Raw genomic sequence first — 19,514 nt, 5'->3', positions numbered from 1 at the left:
GCAGCGCTGCACAGCTGGAGGCAGGGAATGCCTCAGGGACCGTGGCACCGCGCGGGCGGCTCGGCCTCACGGACAGGTACACCGTCACTGTGCATCCACACCGGCTGGGCCACACAGGTGTGCCAACCTGCCGCACACAAACGCAGCCCCGGGGCAACCTGAACTGCTCTGGTTTTGGGAGCCAGCCCCGTTCCCAGCTCTCTGGGCACAGACACTCGTGCCGTGCCGTGCCATCCCGACCCCGGCCCCCTCAGCCCCTCGCAGCCAGCGGACTACATCTCCCAGGATGCAGCGCGGCACCGGTACCTTTAACGCCCCCTGGCGGTAGCACGGGGCTCTCCACAGGCGCGGCGGGCGGGCTGAGGCGAGCGGAGCCCGGGCGGCGTCGAGCGGGGCGAGGGGCGCGGGCTGGAGCCGCTGCCCACCGGCCCCAGAGCCGGGGAGGGCTGCGGGAAGGGTTAGTGCGAGCTCGCCTGTGCGAGGAGCCGCGCCGCAACCATGGGGAACCGCGGGATGGAAGATCTCATCCCGCTGGTCAACCGGCTGCAGGACGCCTTCGCCGCCATCGGGCAGAACGCCAACCTCGACCTGCCGCAGATCGCCGTGGTGGGGGGGCAGAGCGCCGGCAAGAGCTCCGTGCTGGAGAATTTCGTCGGGAGGTGAGCAGGGGGTGTCCCCGGGGACGCGGGCAGAGCTGCCGCATGGCCAGCGCGGTGCGGGAGCAGCGGCTCCTCACGGGCAGCGCGGTGCGGGAACGGGCGCAGGGACAGCGCGGGCACAGCGCGGTGCGGGCACCGTGAACGCGGTGCGGGCACAGCGCGGAGCGGGGACAGCGCTCCGTTCGCCGCTCCTCCGCTCCGCTCGGCGCGTGTGTGTGCGCGGGCAGCGCTGCAGGACGCCCGGGCGCTGCGGTGCAGGGGTACGGGCAGGGAGGGAAGGAGGGAGGGCTCCCCGCCCGGGGACGTTCCGCAGCGGGGTCCCCGCCACTGCCGCACCTTGGCGGCCGGTGGGAGCCCCCCCTTGTCCTGGCTGTTACATAACGGAGGGGCTGAAGGGGCTGTGGGGGCCGGCCCCATCCGTGCCCTGCTCGGTGCGGGGCTCAGGATGGATGTTGTCGCTGCGGGGGGGTGATGCGGAGGGTGTTTAAGTTTAATCTGCTCCGTCCCCCTCCCCCAGCCCAGGCTCGCTGTCCTCCATAGCGGATGCCATGTCAGGAGCTGCGGGGAGGCTATAGGAAGGACCGGGTTATAGCTCTCCTATATGCTCAAATCCCCGGGTGCTACCATTTTGTGACAGGCAATATACTGATGCTTTCCCTTCATGTGACCTTCGCATTCATCATCTGCAACTTGAGTAAATTGCAGATCGCGCTGCTTGGGTATCTGCTCCAGTGCAGACACACAACACCTGGGGGGGGGGGGGGGGGGGACGGGACGGACTGTTCCTCACATTTTTCCTTGCTAATTAATTGTATTAAGTTATATACAGGTTTTAGTTATCAAGGTGTTTTTTTATGCTATAAGGAGCATGCAGGTTTCTGGTGACTTGCCTTAAAGCAGTGACTACTGATACCTGGTCAGATGCTTACGTGGGTTTTTCTCTTTCAGCAAACTGCATTTGTGACAACATCTATTGGATCTCATTTCCCTACCCCCACTTTTTCTTTTAAGCTGTTTGCTGTTGGATGGCTTATAGAGCTTTTCCACTGTCAGAAGGGTCTGTGCTGTGGATTAACTGCTTGTTTAGCTGCAAGTAGCCTCAAATTCTGGACCTGTGCAAGGGTATCTTTGAGCAGTGAGTGCTGGGTGTACTGGGTGTACTAGGAGGAAGGCACAAGCGTGATCAAAATAAAAATTCTTCTCTGCCATAGATCAAAGAGTTTTGAAAAAATAAGAATATAAAATTTAAAGAGTTTGGCATCTCTTCTTGCTAACTTCCAAAGGTCCATGCAGTGTATCCCCCAGAGATGCTGGGATCATGCCAAGGGCAGGACATTGCAGAAACACATTCTGCTGAACCTCAGGTCATAGTCCAGGATCTACTTGTTTGTGCATAGAGACAGAAAAAAAAAAATCCTGCTACCCAAGTGAAAAACTTGTTGGGCCGTAGCTTTCAAAGATGGGGAAAATGGATCTTCTGCAGTCTTTGAGCAAAATGGGTTCACCTGTTGGCTCTGCTGTTTTCATGCTTTCTAAGTACTGGCAGTCAAACCTCGTAAATCATTTTTAGAGGATCTGTGCAGGCAGTGCTGCAGTGGTGTCATAGATAATGTAGGGCTGCTGGGCCAGAGGGGGATTTGTGGGAGGAAGGACAGTCAGTGTGTTGGGGTAAACTGCTCCTCTCCTTTAGACCAACCACACAAGAGGATTTACTAATCCTTGGTGCATCTTCACTGGCACCAATTTTGGACCAGGGGTTTTATCTGCTTGGTGGAAAATATATGAATTCAATTATCTTCTGTCTCTTTCTGATGACTCCTGTCACAAGAGAACTTATGACCTCACCGTGTCCCATCAGCTGTCTCTCTAGCAGCAAGTTATAGTGCTGTGGCTTTTAGAAAATGAAATAATTAAGGGTCCCCAGAGCAGGAGCTGAGAGCTGTCTGTAGAAAAGCATTTAGAGGAAATAATTGGAGGGGAAATGGAAAATGTCAGTGTGAAGAGGTCTTTCTCCATTTGATACCCCTGAGTGCTGGCTAGTTTAGACTGGTAACTTGAGACCTCTTACCACAGAATGTATGTGTATATGCTGCAAATCCCAATCCTGTTAAAATTGTGTTGGGGCCCTGCTGTAATGTATAGTCTCTTTTCTTCTCTGTGGGTATTGGAAACCATGATAAGGAGCTATGGAAATAGTATCCAGAATGAGCATGGTTCTTCAGTGTAATTGTGACAAGGACTGTTTTCTTGTCTGAACAGTCGTAAGGAGAAATTGTGTGTAGACCTACTGTGTACAAATACAATTATTGCTGTGGTGTGGACATGACATATGTCACTGCTCCTGCTTGATACCAGGATGGTGGTGCAGCTATTGCTCAGCAGCTGCTCTCTGCACAGGGAATGTGAGTGCTGATGAGTTTCTCTCTGAGTGGATGGAAATCTGTGCAAGAACAAATGCTGATGTGGTTGGTACTGCCTGATGGGCATGATGCAGACACTTCAGCACAGGGGCTGGAGGCCCCAACAGGGCTGGTTTCCCTGCTCAGGACCTGTGGGGCTCCTTTCAAATTGTCATCAAATCACGTTTCCCTACCAGGGCAGCACATTGCCCCCTGCCAGATCTGTGCTGTGGCTGTGCAGGGCTCCAGTCCTGGGCTGCTGCAGGCACCTTGCAGTAGCGCTGATCCCACACTCAGTGGAAACCTACAGGCAGGGAGGAGTGATCCTGCTTGCAATCAGTGTTTAGTTACATGTCTTACCAAACAAAAATTTTTCCCCTCCTGAATTCAATGGTTTAGTAGTTGCTGCTAATTGCGTTTTCAGTGACACTTACTCTGCTGTTAACAGATTATCCAACAGTGCAGAGCTTGTATTTGTAATACCAGATGTCAGTGTGGCTGCTGTGTGTGCTTTTGCTGCTGGAGAATCAGCGTGGTGGCTCAGATACTGGCTGGTGGTGATAAAATTGCTGAAGAAACAAGAAGCCATGTAGAAGCCACACAGGTGACACATCTGTCCACAGACTGGTTTGTCCTGGGCCCCAGAACTGGAAGGAAGGTTAATTGGGTGAGCTCCAGGCATTTCCTGTCGGCGTGGTTATAAGGTTGAAGGATAACTCAGGTTGGAAGGGACATCAGTGATCATTTAGTCTGTTCTTAAGGTGTTGTTACTTCCCTGCAGCCTCCTTTTCTAAGTAAATAGGTCTTGGAGCAGGCAACTGTACCAGCAAAATTGGTCTGATAAAAAGAACAAAGCATGTGGTATGTGCTAATTTGACTTAAGAGCCCAAATGACTGAGGAGGTTGTACGAGACAGCCCACAAGGCTGTTTGTATCATCATCCCTGTTCATGCCGCTCTTACTTTGCCATGTGAAAATAACAAATATGCTTTCTTTATATCCTGTGATCTCAGAGCACTGTTACACAAATCTCTGGGTTTCTGGGAGTATTACTGTTACCTGTGCTTTACAAACAGGAGAGCTGGAAGCCCTGGGCTGTGTTCAGCTGGTTCCTGGGATGGCTGTGCCCCTGATCCAAGGCAGGGTGCTGCTCAGCCCTCTGGGACAGCTGCATTGCTCTTCATGGGGAAAACAAGGCACCTCTGACTTCTCCAGAACAGATGGTTGCAGGGGGCTGCCGAGGAGGCAGTGACTAAGGGCTGGGAACAGTGGGTGGAAGGACTTGAATGGAGATGAAACCATCTTGTTTATGATCAAGCGACCTGAGCAGTGCCAAACTTGTGCAAAGTGAATCACTGTTTACTTGACCCCAGACCCGAGCTGGAATCTGGTACCCCATAAACATCTTCTCTTGGAAGCTGTGCACCCCAAACAGGGGTACTTAGCAGCCTGTCACCAGGCTCTGATGGTATATGCTGAATTCCCTGATATTTTTGTGTTGCCTGGAAGGAATCAGGAGACAGGTGTGGGCCTAAACTCAACCATGTTGGGCTAACCTTGCCTCTCCTAACACACTGAAATTTCCACATGGGTAAAAAAGCAGTGAAAATGCAGCACTGCAATGCCTGTGGCAGTCAAAAGGCTAAATGCTCATTAGGCATAGCTGCAGTACTTGCTGTGACAAAATCAAGCATGGGTTTGGCAGCAAGTGTCTCTTTGCCTTTCTGTGTCCCATACTGGTGATACAAAGCTAGATCCTGAAGCCACAGCCTTTAGTTTGGCTGCAGGTATAACTCTGAGGAGCAGCTTAATGCCTTCCACAGCCATTTAGAGATAATTACACCCCCAAGATATGATGAGGGAATGCCTGCCTTGATAACAAATACTTTGCTTTGTTATGGAAAGCTTCCCCAGCAAAATACCTTCAGAGACCAACAGAAGTGTTTAGCAACCATGTAGAAGTGAAGGATCCTAAAGGGATGCATAAAGAGATCCAGATACTTGGCCTATTCCTGCAGGAAAACTGTTTTGTTGATGATTTTTGTACTTTTAAGTTGCTCAGGCTTCTGCTGCAGTTGTGTTTCATGAGCTTGAGTGTTGAGGACTGAGATTTCGAATCTTGCAAAATGGCTACATTATGTATAGATTGGGGATATCTATTGTACTGGGCAATGCTGAGCATCACTGCAGTACTTCAGGAGCAGATTTAAATTTAAACAAGAAGATACATTCCTGACACATGCTTTGGCCACTCTTAAGGGTGATTCTTCTAAATTTTTGAGGGTTCTGATTTGAGATGTGTGCTGGCAGAGAGATGATTAATTGCCAGTCACGGACCTTTAATTGTTGTATGATAAGTACATCAGTAAGCCAGTCAAATCCTGTTGTCTATTTGCAGCTTAAAAACACAGGCACTGCTTGTGAACTGACTTATTTAGGGTTGCAGTGATGGTGCAAGAGCCAGGAGTAGGATTGTGCTGCTTAGAGAAATAAACTGTGGTCAGGTAAGTCCTTCAAATGGCAGCCAGTCTTTGGTCTCCAGTGAAGAAAATACCTATTTTCATCTTGGATTAATTGGGGAAGGAAGAAAATATGGAGCACTGGGGGAAATGGGTAAGGTGTTACAGCAGACCCCAAGATAAAATAATTTAACTTAAGAGAAATCTGTAGAGCTCTGAGCAAACACTTGTGGGAGGAGGAATGCTAGAAGAAGATACATAATTAAGTTAAAGCATAACATAACATGGATGTCTGTGAGGGAAAACCCCATGAATCTCAGTGTTCATAAATGCAGCAGCAGTGTCTGCCTGTGTTTGTTGTCAGCTTGTTTTAGTCCTATTGGGGTTGGCTCAAATAAGTACAAGTCTAATATTTTTCTACTTCCTGCAGCAGTTAAATGTTCTCTGCAGATCTTTCTAGCCGTAGCAGAGCTTTCATCTTAACTCTTTAGTGATGATCTCGTGCTTCTGGTAACTGCCCACTGGCCTTATATTCTCTAGAAGAAGGGATCTTTATGGCATGTCTCAGATCATATCAGAATTTACCTAGGGAAGAGAAACCAGCTGCAATCCAGTGGGGAATGTGGTGCTCAGTGTGGTGCAAGTTGGTGTTTGGACCTACTGGTGTGTGAAAATGACAGGTTGCCTTGTCATTGCTGGAATTCATCACCTGATAGCTGACAGATCAGGGACGCTGCATTTCCTTGTGGACTCTTCCTTGTTAGCTTGATAATCCTCATGTTGAGAGTCTTAGAACATTTTGAGGTTTTTTTATTAATTCTTACTGTACTTTGTGATAAATACATGTGGAATTTTTGTGTGTTTCCTCAATAAACAGGATGCAGTGACACAGGGTTGTAAAGAGGGAGCAGAACCAGTGGGAAAAGGAGTCCGAGGTTCCCAAAACTGTTAGCTGCTCCTGTTTTTTCATACTTGGTGTGCTTATCACACAGTGAAAAAACCTTAATAAAACCAGGCAAAGCAAAGATGACCTACTGTTTTTAAAGGGTACTGATTGTTTTCAGAAGCCATTCAATACCTATCTGGGAATACCAAGCCAAGTCCTTGACCCTGACTCTTCCAGATGCTCAGAGCAGGCAGAACCCTGCTAGACTTAAATAGAAGGAGTGGGAGTCTGTCTGCAGCACCTCCTATCTGAGACAGCTTCTGAAAATGTTATTCTAAGGCAGGAAGTTAATCCCCTTCCTGATCTGGTGAATTCCTGAATGTCCCTACTTTGTACTCCAGGTTTGAGTCTGTCTGTACTAGCATGAGTAAAAATTCTGTATAAGTTTTTTTTAAGATTGATCTTTTTGAGGAGAAATGGAAGCAACTTACAACTTAGTGTAAGTTAATTAAGAAAACAGTTTTTGCTGTGTTCTAGCTGCTGGGGTGAAACTTATTATGATGCCTTGAGCAGTGAATTTATTGGACAAGAATAAATCCATGTGTGCTCCACCCATGTGAGCCAGTACTTAGTTTTTTGTTTCAGGCAGTGCATGAGTAGCAAAACCAGAAGAGTTAGTGAAGGGGTGCCAGGCAGTCATCTAGAAGCATATGGTGTGTTCAGCCTATGTGCCCAATGCAAAATTGGTTTTGAGGTGGTGTCTGTGAAAGGAGATTTACTGATAATGTGCAGGGTAAACCTACTTCCTTGGTATGCCACTAAAAAAAAACACCCCAAAAACTTTGGGTGTAATTCTTTCCTCCTTCTGGGACTCACAGATCTGCAACCATATGAGTCAGAGTACTGCTAGTTGGGAGGAGAGACAAAATTAAATCTGGTCCAAAAAAAACCAAACCCCAAACCCAGAAGTCTAGTCATGCATGGTGGGAAAAATAGCTTACTAGTGGGACAGTTTCTCATTGTACTTGAAGTTTCCTTTTCCTGGCCTCTGACCTGGTTTTGCACCTTCTGATAGAGAGTGGAATCCCATGGTTAAGGAATATTGTCTCTTATTACAAATGGGCATGTTCAGCCTTGAGGTAGAATTCTGTTCTATGTTCTGAAGCTAAATTCTTAGTGATTAATTTTTATACATTTTTCTCCATCCTTAGAGGCTTTTGGTGTCTCCCATGACATGTAGGTGCACATCATTAATGGACACTTGAACTAACACTGGACAACATTAAGCATGAAGTGATAAACTGCTTTTCTTAACAATAAATGAAAACTCTGTAAAGATGGCACTGCAGTGTCTGTGAGCCCTTGCAGAGGCTTGCCTTCTCTCTAGAAGTGTTGTGCCAAGAACTTTAATTCTCTGTTTGCAGGTCTGTGTCTTTGTTTCTAGGTCTGCTCTGCAGAGGTTGGTCTGGTGCAGCCACCTTTGGCTGCCGGCATAGATCAGGTGCAGGATTTGAGGGGTGAGGGTGTTCTTAGAAAGCACTGGAGATGACAGGCTGTCCTAGATGGCCTGCTAGCACTTGAATTTTTGAGCCTGGTCTTTCAGGGCAGGGATGGGGGTAGCACAGCTCTACAGAGGAGTGAGCCCTGGTTTTTGTACCTAGGGACTTTCAGTACTTGCATGTTCTGGTCAGGTTTGGAGGTGGTCAGCCTGCAATCAGGTACTGATTCTGGAAAAACTGCAAAAAGTTATTTCTCTTCATTTACATTCATCTCTGATCCATCTAAAGCACACATCATGCCTGTTTTGGGGTGACTTGATGGAGTTCAGTAATGCAAACTGGATGTGTTGCTCAGAACTAACTGCTATAGCTACAAAGAGAGGGCTGAGAACATTTCAGTGTTTACTGGTGAGCAGGCAAGACTGCATCAAAACACTGATGGGCAACTGAGGGCACAATTAATATTAGATTTTTAAACAATTATTCCAGGTGACTCATTGATACTATGTAGTTAGGTCCAGCTTTGTTTTCAAAGTCCATTAGTGAATATTTTAATAACAGTTGAATATAAAGTGGCTCCATGGTTTTCTTAAGCTGTTTTATGTCAGTGGGCAGACAGCCCAATTAAGTTGCTGGCGTTTGCTTCCTTTGTGACCTTCAGGTTTGTCACAGCTCTGAGCCTGCTGCTGACTATAGTAGATAACTGCTTTGCTTTCCTTCAAGACACAGTACAGGAATAATGAGCCCTGAGTCTGAACTCTAACAGTGTCTCTGTTTTCTCCAGAGCATCTGACATGGAAAGTTTTGGCAGACCCAGCCATGACCAAATGGAAGTGAGATGGTCCCTGGTTAGTGGCTTCTTGCAATTCAGCATAACATGCTTTTGGGAGCCTCTTGGAAGCAGACGTTATGCAAGCTCCTCAAGCTGTGTCTTGCTGACTGGAAGCAAACTTGCCAGCTTCTGCCATTTTTCTGCAAGTCTTGTGACTTGTGTGGCTTTTCTTAGAGCCCTGGCCACAGCAATTGAGCGAACAGAAGAGCAGTGTAGCTTTTGTATTGAAAAAAGCAATTTCTAACATGAAGGTTTGAGGGTATTTTTTTTCCTCTAAAAGATGCTGTTTCCCTAAATGCTTCTGGAGACAAGTATAAAGGCTCTCAAAGCTTCTAAGACCTGCACTGTCATCTCTTCCCTTCCTAAAAATCAGGGCTTAGTCTCAAACTATAAGCTCTGCTAAAATACTCGTGTTGCAGTCGCAATGAACAATAAATGAGGTTTGGAATAAACCCAGTACCTCACTTGTGACGGAAATGGGAATTGAACTGGAGTCTCTGGGGCTGAAAATACTATTTTAATAATGTATTGCCTCAACAGTCTCCTTTAACTCTCCCTTTCCTGTTTCTTATGGCTTTAGGCTGCATTGTTGCAGCTGTGTGGAAGGGTGAAAAGTTAATACAACCATAACAGACATGGGAAGTGCTGGGCTCCTGTCTGACTGCTCAGACTGTCATTTTGGGGCTGGGAAACACTCTTGCTGCAAGAGGGGCCAGTCTAGTGTATGTGATGCCTAAGAGAGGACATGGCCAGAGTTAAACTGATACTGCTGTGGATTTTGGCTGCAAAGCCAGGCAGTGTTGCTGTAATGCTGGATAAAAGCTGATCATAAATTGCAGCTGTATTTCAGAGTAGTTTTTCAGCTGCATTCAGACCCTTTCTCATATCAATAGGCAGAAGTCTACAGAGATGCTGAGCATCTCTGTAGTTCTCAACATCTGCAAATGTTTTCACAGCACAGCTAACTCACCCTGGAGAGCACTAGGAGAAACTACAGTGTTTCCCTTTATTTTAAATTTGAGAATGGAGATCCAGTGATGAGGGAGGCGGTGCTGAATTTTTTAGAACAAGGAAAGAGGTACCTAAAGGCAAAAATCTTGAAGTCTTTGTTCAGTTCCTCCTCTTTGTCTTCCTGCCATTCTTACATGTGTAAAGACAGAGTAAGTTACATAGGATCTGGCTCAGGGCTTTGACAAATTACCAGACTGTTTCAACCCTGAGAGCTCTTCCTCATCCATGTAGTTACAAACCTCTAAAAATGAGGCTTATAATGATTGTCCATTTGCCACCTGCCTTCCAGCACAGGAACAATTCCCTGTCAGCAGGGGAATATGTCTGGTGGCCTCTTAGTTCAGAATTAAACCAATAAACAACAAAGCTCTAACCCTCACAGGTTTTATGCTGATATTTAGCCTCACTGACTTGTTTATGATTTTCTCTGAGCTTCCACTGCTCTGGGTCATGATGGAACCCCTTGATTCTAATACATGTTAGGTTTTCTCTCTTTCTGGCTGCTGTGATCTCTTGTGTAATCTCTGGCTATTTCTTAAGCTGATTGTGCTTTTACTTTTAATAGAAGCTCCTCTATGAATAGCTGGGAATTGCCTGAGCGTGGTGGTGGCCTTGAGAGGAGATGTGTCGCAGTGGGGTTAAAGCTACGGGTGAGGAGGAGGTTGGTACATTCCAAAATGCAGAATAGCCTCAGGGATTGGTGCATGACATGTGTCACACTGCAGAGCTGATGCTGCATCTCCAGCACCGAAACTCAGGTCACCTCTTCTACATCATGCAGCTCTCAGCAGAGATCCCAGCAATAAACTTCTTCCCTCTGGGCTGTGCTACTTTGATTTGTTCCTGTTCCTAAGAATTACTCTGCTTATGCCTATTCGTGCAAGATGTGTTTGTTATCTCAGGCCTGCAAACCAATCATCCCAAACTAATTTTGGAGAAAGAGATCCATTTCCTGAATGAATTTGTATAGACTATTGAAGGAATGATATTTAAGGAATGTTTACTGCAAAAGAATAAGTGAGTTACTGCACTGGTACTTGATACTTTGCCAACTTCTGTTTGGACAAAGTTGAACTCCCATTGGACACCTGGAGGGGCAAAAGCAGATGTCTTAGAAATCACTGTATTGGTGGAATGGAGATACAAGGGAGAGGTATTTAGTTAAACCCTTTGCTTGTGCAAGATAAGGAAAGGAATGGAAGGCTGTGTAAGGCTGTGGTCTGTCCAAGTCACTATGCCACAATTTTGCTATCAGAATGCCCTGATAAGGCAACACCTGCTTTGATCTTCCTTTTGTTGCTGTTGTTGAATTTAAGTCCAGCCTTTTTGTCACCTCCCATGGTCACTGCCCATATTTGACTAGAGCAAAATGTGCCTTTTGTGCACATGAGAAGTGCTGTTCCCCTGGACGTTGGAACCAGACAGGAGGTCTGAAGCTCATCTCTTCTGGGACTATTGATCCGATTTTTGTTCTGGTACAGTGGGAAATGGAGATGTTTGTGTGGTTTTAAGTAGAGTTTAATGCTTCTGACTTTGCTCTGCACTGAAGGTGTTTGCAATAAGACTGCTGGGTCTTCTTCAAGGGCTTTAAGTGGCAGTGCCTCTGCACCGTGTTCCCAGCTTGGGTTGATCCTAATTATATCTGGAGCTGCAGAGGTGCAGTGCATAGCAAGGAGCCTGGCACTGTTCCTGCATACTTCTCCAGGCTGAGCAGAGATGTAAATTAGCATCTTAAATTCCCTCTGCAGGGCAGCTGTGCACTGTGGGCAGTTTGGTCAGGATGCCTGAGTGCAGCATAACTCTGTTAGCCCATGGAATTCTGTCCTTCCTGCCTGGCCTGTTGGAAAGGAAGCAGGCTGCCTCCCATTCCACACCACTCTCTGCCTCTTACCACTGACCCAAGATAAGCTTTGTGGTTCATGCATTCAGCTTTATAAACTCACCACCAATGTGTGGCAACTAACAGCACATCATGGCTTGTTGAGGTACCATCCTTCCTCATGCAGCTTCTGTTTGGTTTGTGTCTGTGGGCTCATCAAAGTGACTTTGCATTTGCCAATTAAGTCTTTCAGTTGTCTGTACCCTTTAAGGGATTCAGGCTCTGGGCAGCCTGTCTCCTTTGCTAGCACACATTGCTGTCTGGGAGTGGAGTAAGTGTCATGCTGCAGTGATGAAATGTGCCTCCAGCTACATTTGTTCTTCTCTTGGGTCTTGCAGCAAATATCAGGACTCCAGAGGTGGAGTTTTGACAAGAAATCTAAGATTATACTTAGCACAAATATTTTATATCTTTGAATTTACCATTGTGCCTGGTTTCCTTCTCTGAAGGAGAGAAGGACAAAAAGGGGGATAACCCCCTTTTTTATCCAGAGCCTCCATACTATGAGTAGGGTGAGTATTATTTACTGCTGCACAGTATGATGGTGTCTCTGAGCACAGGAGAGCCTCTCCTGCTGGGCAGCCTTTAGACTGCCTCTGCTGCTGGGCAGTCTGGACTCAGCTGCAGCCTGGCTGCAGAGATTAAGACACTGGTGGTGGGAAATAGCCAGGTCAGCCTGCTGCTCGTCAGTCTTAGCATCCATTAATCCCAGGGTGTTATTGTGGCTGTTCTTTCCCATCAGCCATTCCCGTCGCAGAGTTTTAGTGTACAGCTTGTCCTTTTGTTTTCTCACAGCTCAAGTTGCAGGTGCTGAACAGGTCACGTTTTTCGAGGCTGCAGCCTTCTGTTACAGCAGAGCCAGGGGTTGTTGGTAGCTTTGTTTGTGCCAAGGCAGAGCAGTGTTGCTGCAGTGTTATGACAGATCAGTGCAGCTTGAAAAAGAGGCAAAGATGCTGGGTCATGGGTTTACCTTTCTGGCCTTGAAAAAAACCTGTTTATTCTCTACTGTCATAGGGACTGAACTAATTGGATGCTCTGTGGTGTTGGTGCTGCCTGGTATTGTCTTCTTGGGGACTGTCTGGAAATTGCAGGGAGATTTTTGCCAGGGTATATATGCTTTTGAAGTAGCAAAAGGAAAATTTGTTTTTGTGCTGTGATGGTGAAAATTAAGCAAGACAGACATAAAGGTCTGGTTTACAGTTTTTGGGGTGGAGAATGCATCATGCAGTGCAATGTTGCTGGTGTTACTTTTTTGTTTTTTCTCACATGAGTAAAACCAGCCTTGTTTCCTTTCTCCTGGGATTGCAATTCTTGAAATCAAAACTGCATTTTCCACAAATGTGTAATCCTTACTGCCACATCCATTCAGGTTACACCAGGCTGCTTATTCTCTCGAGTTCCTGATATTGTCATACAGAATAAGTACTGTATTATTTTTTACCGTGAATATCCCAAGGCAGCAAACAAAATCCAGGATTTCATTTTCTATTACTCAGAAAATCCTAGAGGAAGCTGCAGAGCAGCAGTGCTGCAGTTTTGTGCTGTCTCCCGCCTGTGCTTCCCCAGCTCTGCAGCCTGGAGTCAATGCGGCATTTGCTATAACGGGCAGTGACTTTTTGAGATCAGGCACTGCACTGTAGGCTGTACCACTCTCTAAATAATTCTCCACAGTAAAATGCAGCACTCCAAACAAGAAAATGCCTTTACAGTTTTTTACCTGCAGAAACACAGGGTAAATGGGCTCGCAAGTGCACGTGAGGTGCTGGAGTATTCTGTTTTGATTTCCCATCTGTGTTCTACGTCCTCACGTATTCTGGACTAACCCATCTGCAGGAAGATAGCAGGGAGGGAGCTGGCAGATAACTCAACCCTCAAAATGGAGGAGGAGAAGAATATTCCTGATTAATTCTCTCACAGCTGAGATGAACTGAAGCAAATGACATTTTGGATGAGATGGTCAGGTTTGGAGGCTGGGAGTGCCTCTTGTTTCTCCTCCAAACTCTTGCCCTATAACTGTAGACCCTTGCTTAAAACCTCAGCAGCTTGGGGCTGATGCCCACCAGTGAGGGATGCAGGAGCTGTGTGGACATCAAACTGATTTGTTTCTATGGAAACAGTAGATCTCACCATGTTTTAGGGAAGTAGGAGGGGAATTATACCCCTGGGCCTGGTTCTGGCTCTCAGATTGGATTGGTTGCTGCACAGCAATTGCAGAGCAGCATCCCATGAAGGGATTATCTACCAGCCAGTGATCACAATTAGGGAGGGAAGCACGTGGCTCCAATCTGCTCCCATTGTGGGATTCCCAGGGTCACAGCCCTCCATGGCACTTAAAAGCCAAGAGTTTAACCTTGGTTACTCATAGCCCCAAAGGAGGGCTGCACTGCAGTGCAGGCAGTGCACCCAGACTCCTCAGCTGGGATGGCTGAGGGAATGAGCTCTGCTTGTACCTCACAAGAGCTGAAAACTGTTTGTGGTGTCTGCAAGGTCTGGGGGAAGCTGAGATCTTTTAGACAAACTTCAAATGATGCTTGGTGATGAAATTATTTCAAGTCCAGTTTGTTGTACTGATCTCAGAAAGTCTCAGCACTTGAAGTACTGTGACTAGGGGTGATGATTTTGAGACCTTTTTTTTGAAAATGAAAGGTAACCTCATGTAACCACAGAAGGAATCAAAACATGAATATGAACCTTGAACAGGTTCAAATAAGAAGGGTTTTTACTGAACTCCGTATGTTCTTAGTGATCTGTAGAACTAAGTCTCTTCAAACTGGCCTGGTGCAAGATCCCAGTGCTGGTCCTTCTGAAGGAGTTAACCAACACCTCTGTATTTCAGACTCTCAGGTCCTAAAGGCACTTACCTATCCAGGCTGTAGCACTGATGGAGAGGGAGAGCTTGTATTTCTATCTAGAAAGAAGGCAGACCATGGAAAACTGACAGAAAGGGTAATGCCTGTGTGTGTTTGAGCCTTTTCCCAAGGTACTCCTTGTTTCCTACAAATGTAGGACAGGAGCTGTGTAACTCTCTGTAATGGGGAGAAATTCTCTTTGCTCAGCTTCTGTCTCCCCTTACTGTATAGGGACGTGCTGTATTCCATGTTATGTAAACTGAGTTAGGGATGAAGGGCAGCTTCCAGCAGAAATTCTTTCTTTATGCTTTGTAATATAGCCAGTGAGTCAATTGGATGGGATAATCCTGGTTATGGATTTGCAGGGCTGCATCAGAAGAATGCAGCAATATCTCTGCTTTACTTTCAGGTCATCTAAAAATATATGTATATTTAGACCTTGAAAGTCAGGCCAGATCCTGCTGTAAGGTTTGCCAAGCACAGAGCTGGGGTGTGCTGGAATTACTGTAGACATACAGCAGCAGAAATGCCTGGGGCAGACTCATGGCTATGCCAGTTTGGTCTGCATGCTGGCAGGCCCTCAGGCCATTGACTGGAAGTGTAAGATTGCCTGTGACTTTCTTGGAAGTCCCTTGCCCTGTGGAAGCAGGGCAGCCATGGGGACTCTGTGGTTGTTGTGCATTTGATGAACTGGTGCACAGCAGCTCCAGCACAGCCATGACTTGGCATGATGCACACAGCTGCCTTCCAGATTTTGATGTATCCTGAAGCTAGTGGAGTGTGAAACAGAAAAATCAGCCCAAAGGATTCAAATTAAAATAAACAATAGCAAAACTTATCTTATCCTACTGCTTCCAGCAACCTGCATAGAAGCATGTACAGGAGAGGGGCTGAGATGCAGAGAAAGGAGGTGTGGAAAGAGTGGATTAAAGAGGCCCCAACTGCTATGGATGGCTCCTGGGAACCAGTCTGTGCAGTGAGATAAGGCAGAAAAGCAGAATTTAGTGTGCTTGGGGAGGGGTGGGGGAGAGAGCTGTTTCCAAGTGAGCATTCATGTAAAAATTGCTGTGTGCTTTCCTTCTGGCTTTGGCAGTGTTAAGGACGGTGCTGCAGGCAGGAGGCTGAACACAGCCACTGCAGTTGAAGTATCAGTTATGTGAGAGAACATTGCCCCAGGGTGTTCCTCTCTCATTGTCTGAGCCCCCTCAGCCCACACTTGGCTCAACAAACACATTCTGAGTGGGAAAAACACGTTTTTGATTAACACTTGTGATGTTCAAGGCATGTAGGTCCTCCCAGAGGCATGAGAGCACGTGAATATGACAATGCCTTCCAGCAACAAAAATCCAGTAACAAAAATCCTTCTCCTGTTTTATAAGAAAGATCTGGGCCCTACAAAGTACTGGACACTGTCATCTCTGTATATGTAAATCAGTGGCCAGTAATTGTGTTCTGTCCCAGGGTGAGGAGACAAGCTGATGATAAAATGGCTAAGATGGAAACTTGAAATTCAATCTGTCCCTCTGTGGCACATCATTTACCCCAAATGTCAGTGAAACAAACCTCACCATTATGTCTGTCCACGAGGAACTGGATTTGATTTGCCAAACTCATTGTGTAGGCTTTCAAACAGCCAGGCATGCAGCTTTCTATGGAGGTGGATTCTCTTGGAGGGGGCAGTCTCCTGAAAGGTTTCTTGTCTTTTCAGCAGAGACTGGTGTGGGGTCATTGTGATTTTTGAAATGTTGTGTTTTGCAATAGATGCAGGTTTCTGATGTGGCTTTATTGAGTTTATATGTTAACTCTACAAATACACTGTATTTTTCTTATTTTGAATGAAGTGAGAGCACAGTGTGGGAAGAAGATACAGGAGAGCTCCAGAACATGGCATATCCTGGTCATTGGTAAAAGAGGTACAGGAACCACAGCAAAGGTGATTCTTGTGGTGAGAATCATGTCAGTTCTGGAGCAGGATGTGGTGTGAACATGTAATACAACTATTGCTACACTTATTACACTGAATTAGCCTGGCTGCTGTCCTTTCATGTTTGGAAATCTCAGTGCCTCAGTCTGCACAAAACCTTGGGCAGAACCTCTTGCTGGCCCTGTGCTGGTATCAGGTGCAATTCTGCACAAGGGAATAGAACAACTCCAGGCAGACTGGGAGAAGGTGCCAACTCCAGAAGTTACTTTCTACTTCATTATCTACCCTCTCTGACTGCTGTTTGTAAATTATGCAGTATTATGTTACAAATGTGTCCAGCTTGTACTGGCATTTGTGTTTTGCCCTGCTTGGGCAGCGCCTGGGAATTTTCTGGGCAGCCCCTGGGAACTCACCTTAAACACAGCAAACTTCCACACTTGAGAAGCTGTTTGGCCCTTTGGTTACTGACTTGGGGAACTGTACTTGGGAGGAGTGGCCAGGTGCTGGAGAGGCTGTTTGAGGGTCAGAATTATTTAACAAAACAATTGTAAGTGTTCCAAGCCAGCACAATAGTGTTAACCTCCCTCTGCACTATTGTAAATAGGAACTCAAGGTACAAGGCAGTGGGAAGCCTTCTCTTTATTTTTTTTTTGTTTCTCCTAACATGTATATTATGGTGACACTCATGAACTATTGCCTGTCTTTATTTTTCACAATTGTTTTCTTGAATAATGAATCATTGTGCACAATAATATTGCCAGTATACTGGAAAATGGTGTACTTACAATAGATCTTTATTTCTATATGTATCCATTGTGTGGCCAGTACCAATTGCATCCTAAGAATTTACATTATGCCAAGTGCTTATGGAATTGCTCTTGTTCACTGTGGGTCAGTGCTAGGCATACTTGTGCTGTGGGGATTGGCTGATAAATAATGGACATCCTCTGGCTTAAAGTTATCTAAAAGTGCTAACCTTAATGGAAAAAAACCATGGCTTAACTAGGAACAAGATTTAGATTATGATTATGAGTCTCTATGACTGGTGTCCAAGTTGATGTGAAGCAGTATGAAAGGAATATGAAAGCTTAGGGCAGAGGAAGACAGAATAGCAGCTTGATGGATGTTTTTGTTCATAATGCACCTGTTTTTAATGCTTGCTGTTCCTCTTGGCCTGTCTGGCTTTTTTTTTAGTTGAGAAGTGCTTTGGCTCAGGCAAGAGAAGAGCTCACAGAGGGACCAAGTTAGCAGGAAACTCTGAATCTGCAATGCAGCCCTCTTGGCAACCTGCTGGGTGGCAGAGGCAAGAACAAACTTGTCCTTGTTCTTGTCCCACACCTGAATTGTGGAATTGCTTACAAATGTACTTGCATGTTGCTTGAAGGATCAGACCAGGAAGGTGCTCCAAGGGCAGTTCTGCAAATTTCTTCCTTGTATAGAGCTTCATGATGTCTACTGTGAAGGAGCACTAGGAGTCAGTGACCAGAAAGTACAAAGCTCCTGCTGTTTGAGGTGTTTGTTTTAGGAGTCAATATGATTAATATAAATATTTTCAGTGTGTGGGTAAAGTGCCCCATAGGTGTCAGCCTGTGTGTTAAGGATTCATTTTGATGTGCTGAAGTAAGCACATGTTTGAAAATACAGGTGCTGTGAGATGAAATGCTGTTCAGAGAAATGTGTCAGCTGTCCACAGAATGCAGCTTGTGTGAAAATGTCACTGTTGCTGATGGGCACAGTGATCAGAAGAATCATGTGTCAAAGGTACCAATACCCCAGGATTGGCTTGGGATTCTTGTAAAGCCCTGTGCCATCATGAGCTGAGGAGGAACTCTTGATTTGGGTGTGTGAGAATGATGAATGATCAATTGTAAGCCTTGACAGATGAAAATGGTTTGAAGCTTAGGCAGGAGCAGGTCTGAACTGTGTTAACCAGACAGTAAAATCCATAGGGACAGAACTGTATTTCTTGTGGTATATTGGCATACTGCTTTGTGCAGTGCATTTCTGATTGAATTGCTGTCCCCAGGCACCATCAGAACACAGGAAGTTACAAATACTCAAATTAAAATACAAACAGCCCTATGAAATTATGGAGGCTGTGTGAATTTTAATTTTCTGAAACTAATATAATCCAAACTGGGGATTAATCACATCCCTTAATACCCTGTTTTTCTATAGATGCTTAATAAGAAATCAAATAGAAATTAAATGATCGGATGCTGGTGTTCCCTTCTGTTCTTTGCAACTACTTTTATGTCTTCATAAACTGCTGTTTTGGCTCTTCAATTGAGGCTTTACCTTCTCTAGTGCATTCTGATTCAAAAATCTCAAAGGTCTGGCAAACAATTGACTGCAGCTATGCTGTTGGTTTGTCTAGACTAGGCCTAGATTTGTATTTCAGAGCCCTCTACTAACAGCTTTCTGAGTTTCTCTGGAGACAGGGAAAGCAAAGTCTGAGTTCATGTGGAACAAGAGATGGTGCCTGGGACTCTGTTCTGGTTCGTTCTGCTGCAGCTTCAGTGAAGACAATAATCATGCATGAAAAAGCTTTGACTCAAAATCCCTTCAGAAATACAGATTACCAGTGGATGGAGAAGGTGCAAAACTTGAATTTGCTGGAAGGAGGGAATAAATGATGCTCATATTTGCAGTGGAAGAGAATCTATGGAGAAGCACTTGCAGCCTGAGCTGATGTGTGGGGATGCCATTCTTGCTGTTCCCTGTTAGGAAGTTGTGGTTATCGCTTCTGATATCATGGCTACAGGGTCAAAAAGAGATTTGCAAACACCAGATTGCTGGAATGAAACAGCACTGTAAATGTTACAGGAATCTCTAAGCCTTAGAGCACAAACCTAAAGCAGTGAGCTGACACTTCTGGCAAAGCACGAAGGGACAGACTGGCTCAGGCAATCACTTCTCTTGTACTTATCAGGATTTGAGAGCATTTATTCCAGCAAAGCTGGTGGAGCAGGCACAACATGCCCCTAACAGTCACTGAGATGCTCAAAGAATTGCTTGTCCTCCAGTGTCTCATTTCACAGGAAAACAACAGATCCAAGTGTTTGACCAAAGGAGTAAAGAAGTATTCTTTGCTCTGAGCAGACTCTATGTGTGTGT

At 45.8% G+C, this 19,514-nt stretch overlaps 1 protein-coding gene across 20 annotated transcripts in view; it reads left to right on the top strand.

Moving 5' to 3' along the window:
• The first annotated feature begins 355 nt into the window (after positions 1–355).
• DNM1 (dynamin 1) overlaps positions 356–19,514 on the top strand; it is a 65,092-nt gene continuing 45,933 nt past the window's right edge. For all 20 annotated transcript variants that reach the window (XR_010030352.1, XR_010030353.1, XR_010030351.1 and 17 more), the window contains exon 1: positions 356–659. Coding sequence is in view for 13 of the 20 variants with exons in the window: in XM_063174765.1 (XP_063030835.1) it covers positions 499–659 (161 nt within the window). In the remaining 7 variants the exon portion in view is untranslated. The remainder of the gene's footprint in view (positions 660–19,514) is intronic.

This window comes from Melospiza melodia, chromosome 22, assembly GCF_035770615.1.
Source record: "Melospiza melodia melodia isolate bMelMel2 chromosome 22, bMelMel2.pri, whole genome shotgun sequence".
In the NCBI taxonomy this organism is placed as follows: Eukaryota; Metazoa; Chordata; class Aves; order Passeriformes; family Passerellidae; genus Melospiza; species Melospiza melodia.
Note: the sequence above shows the minus strand (reverse complement) of the source record. Positions and strands in the feature narration are given on the sequence as shown.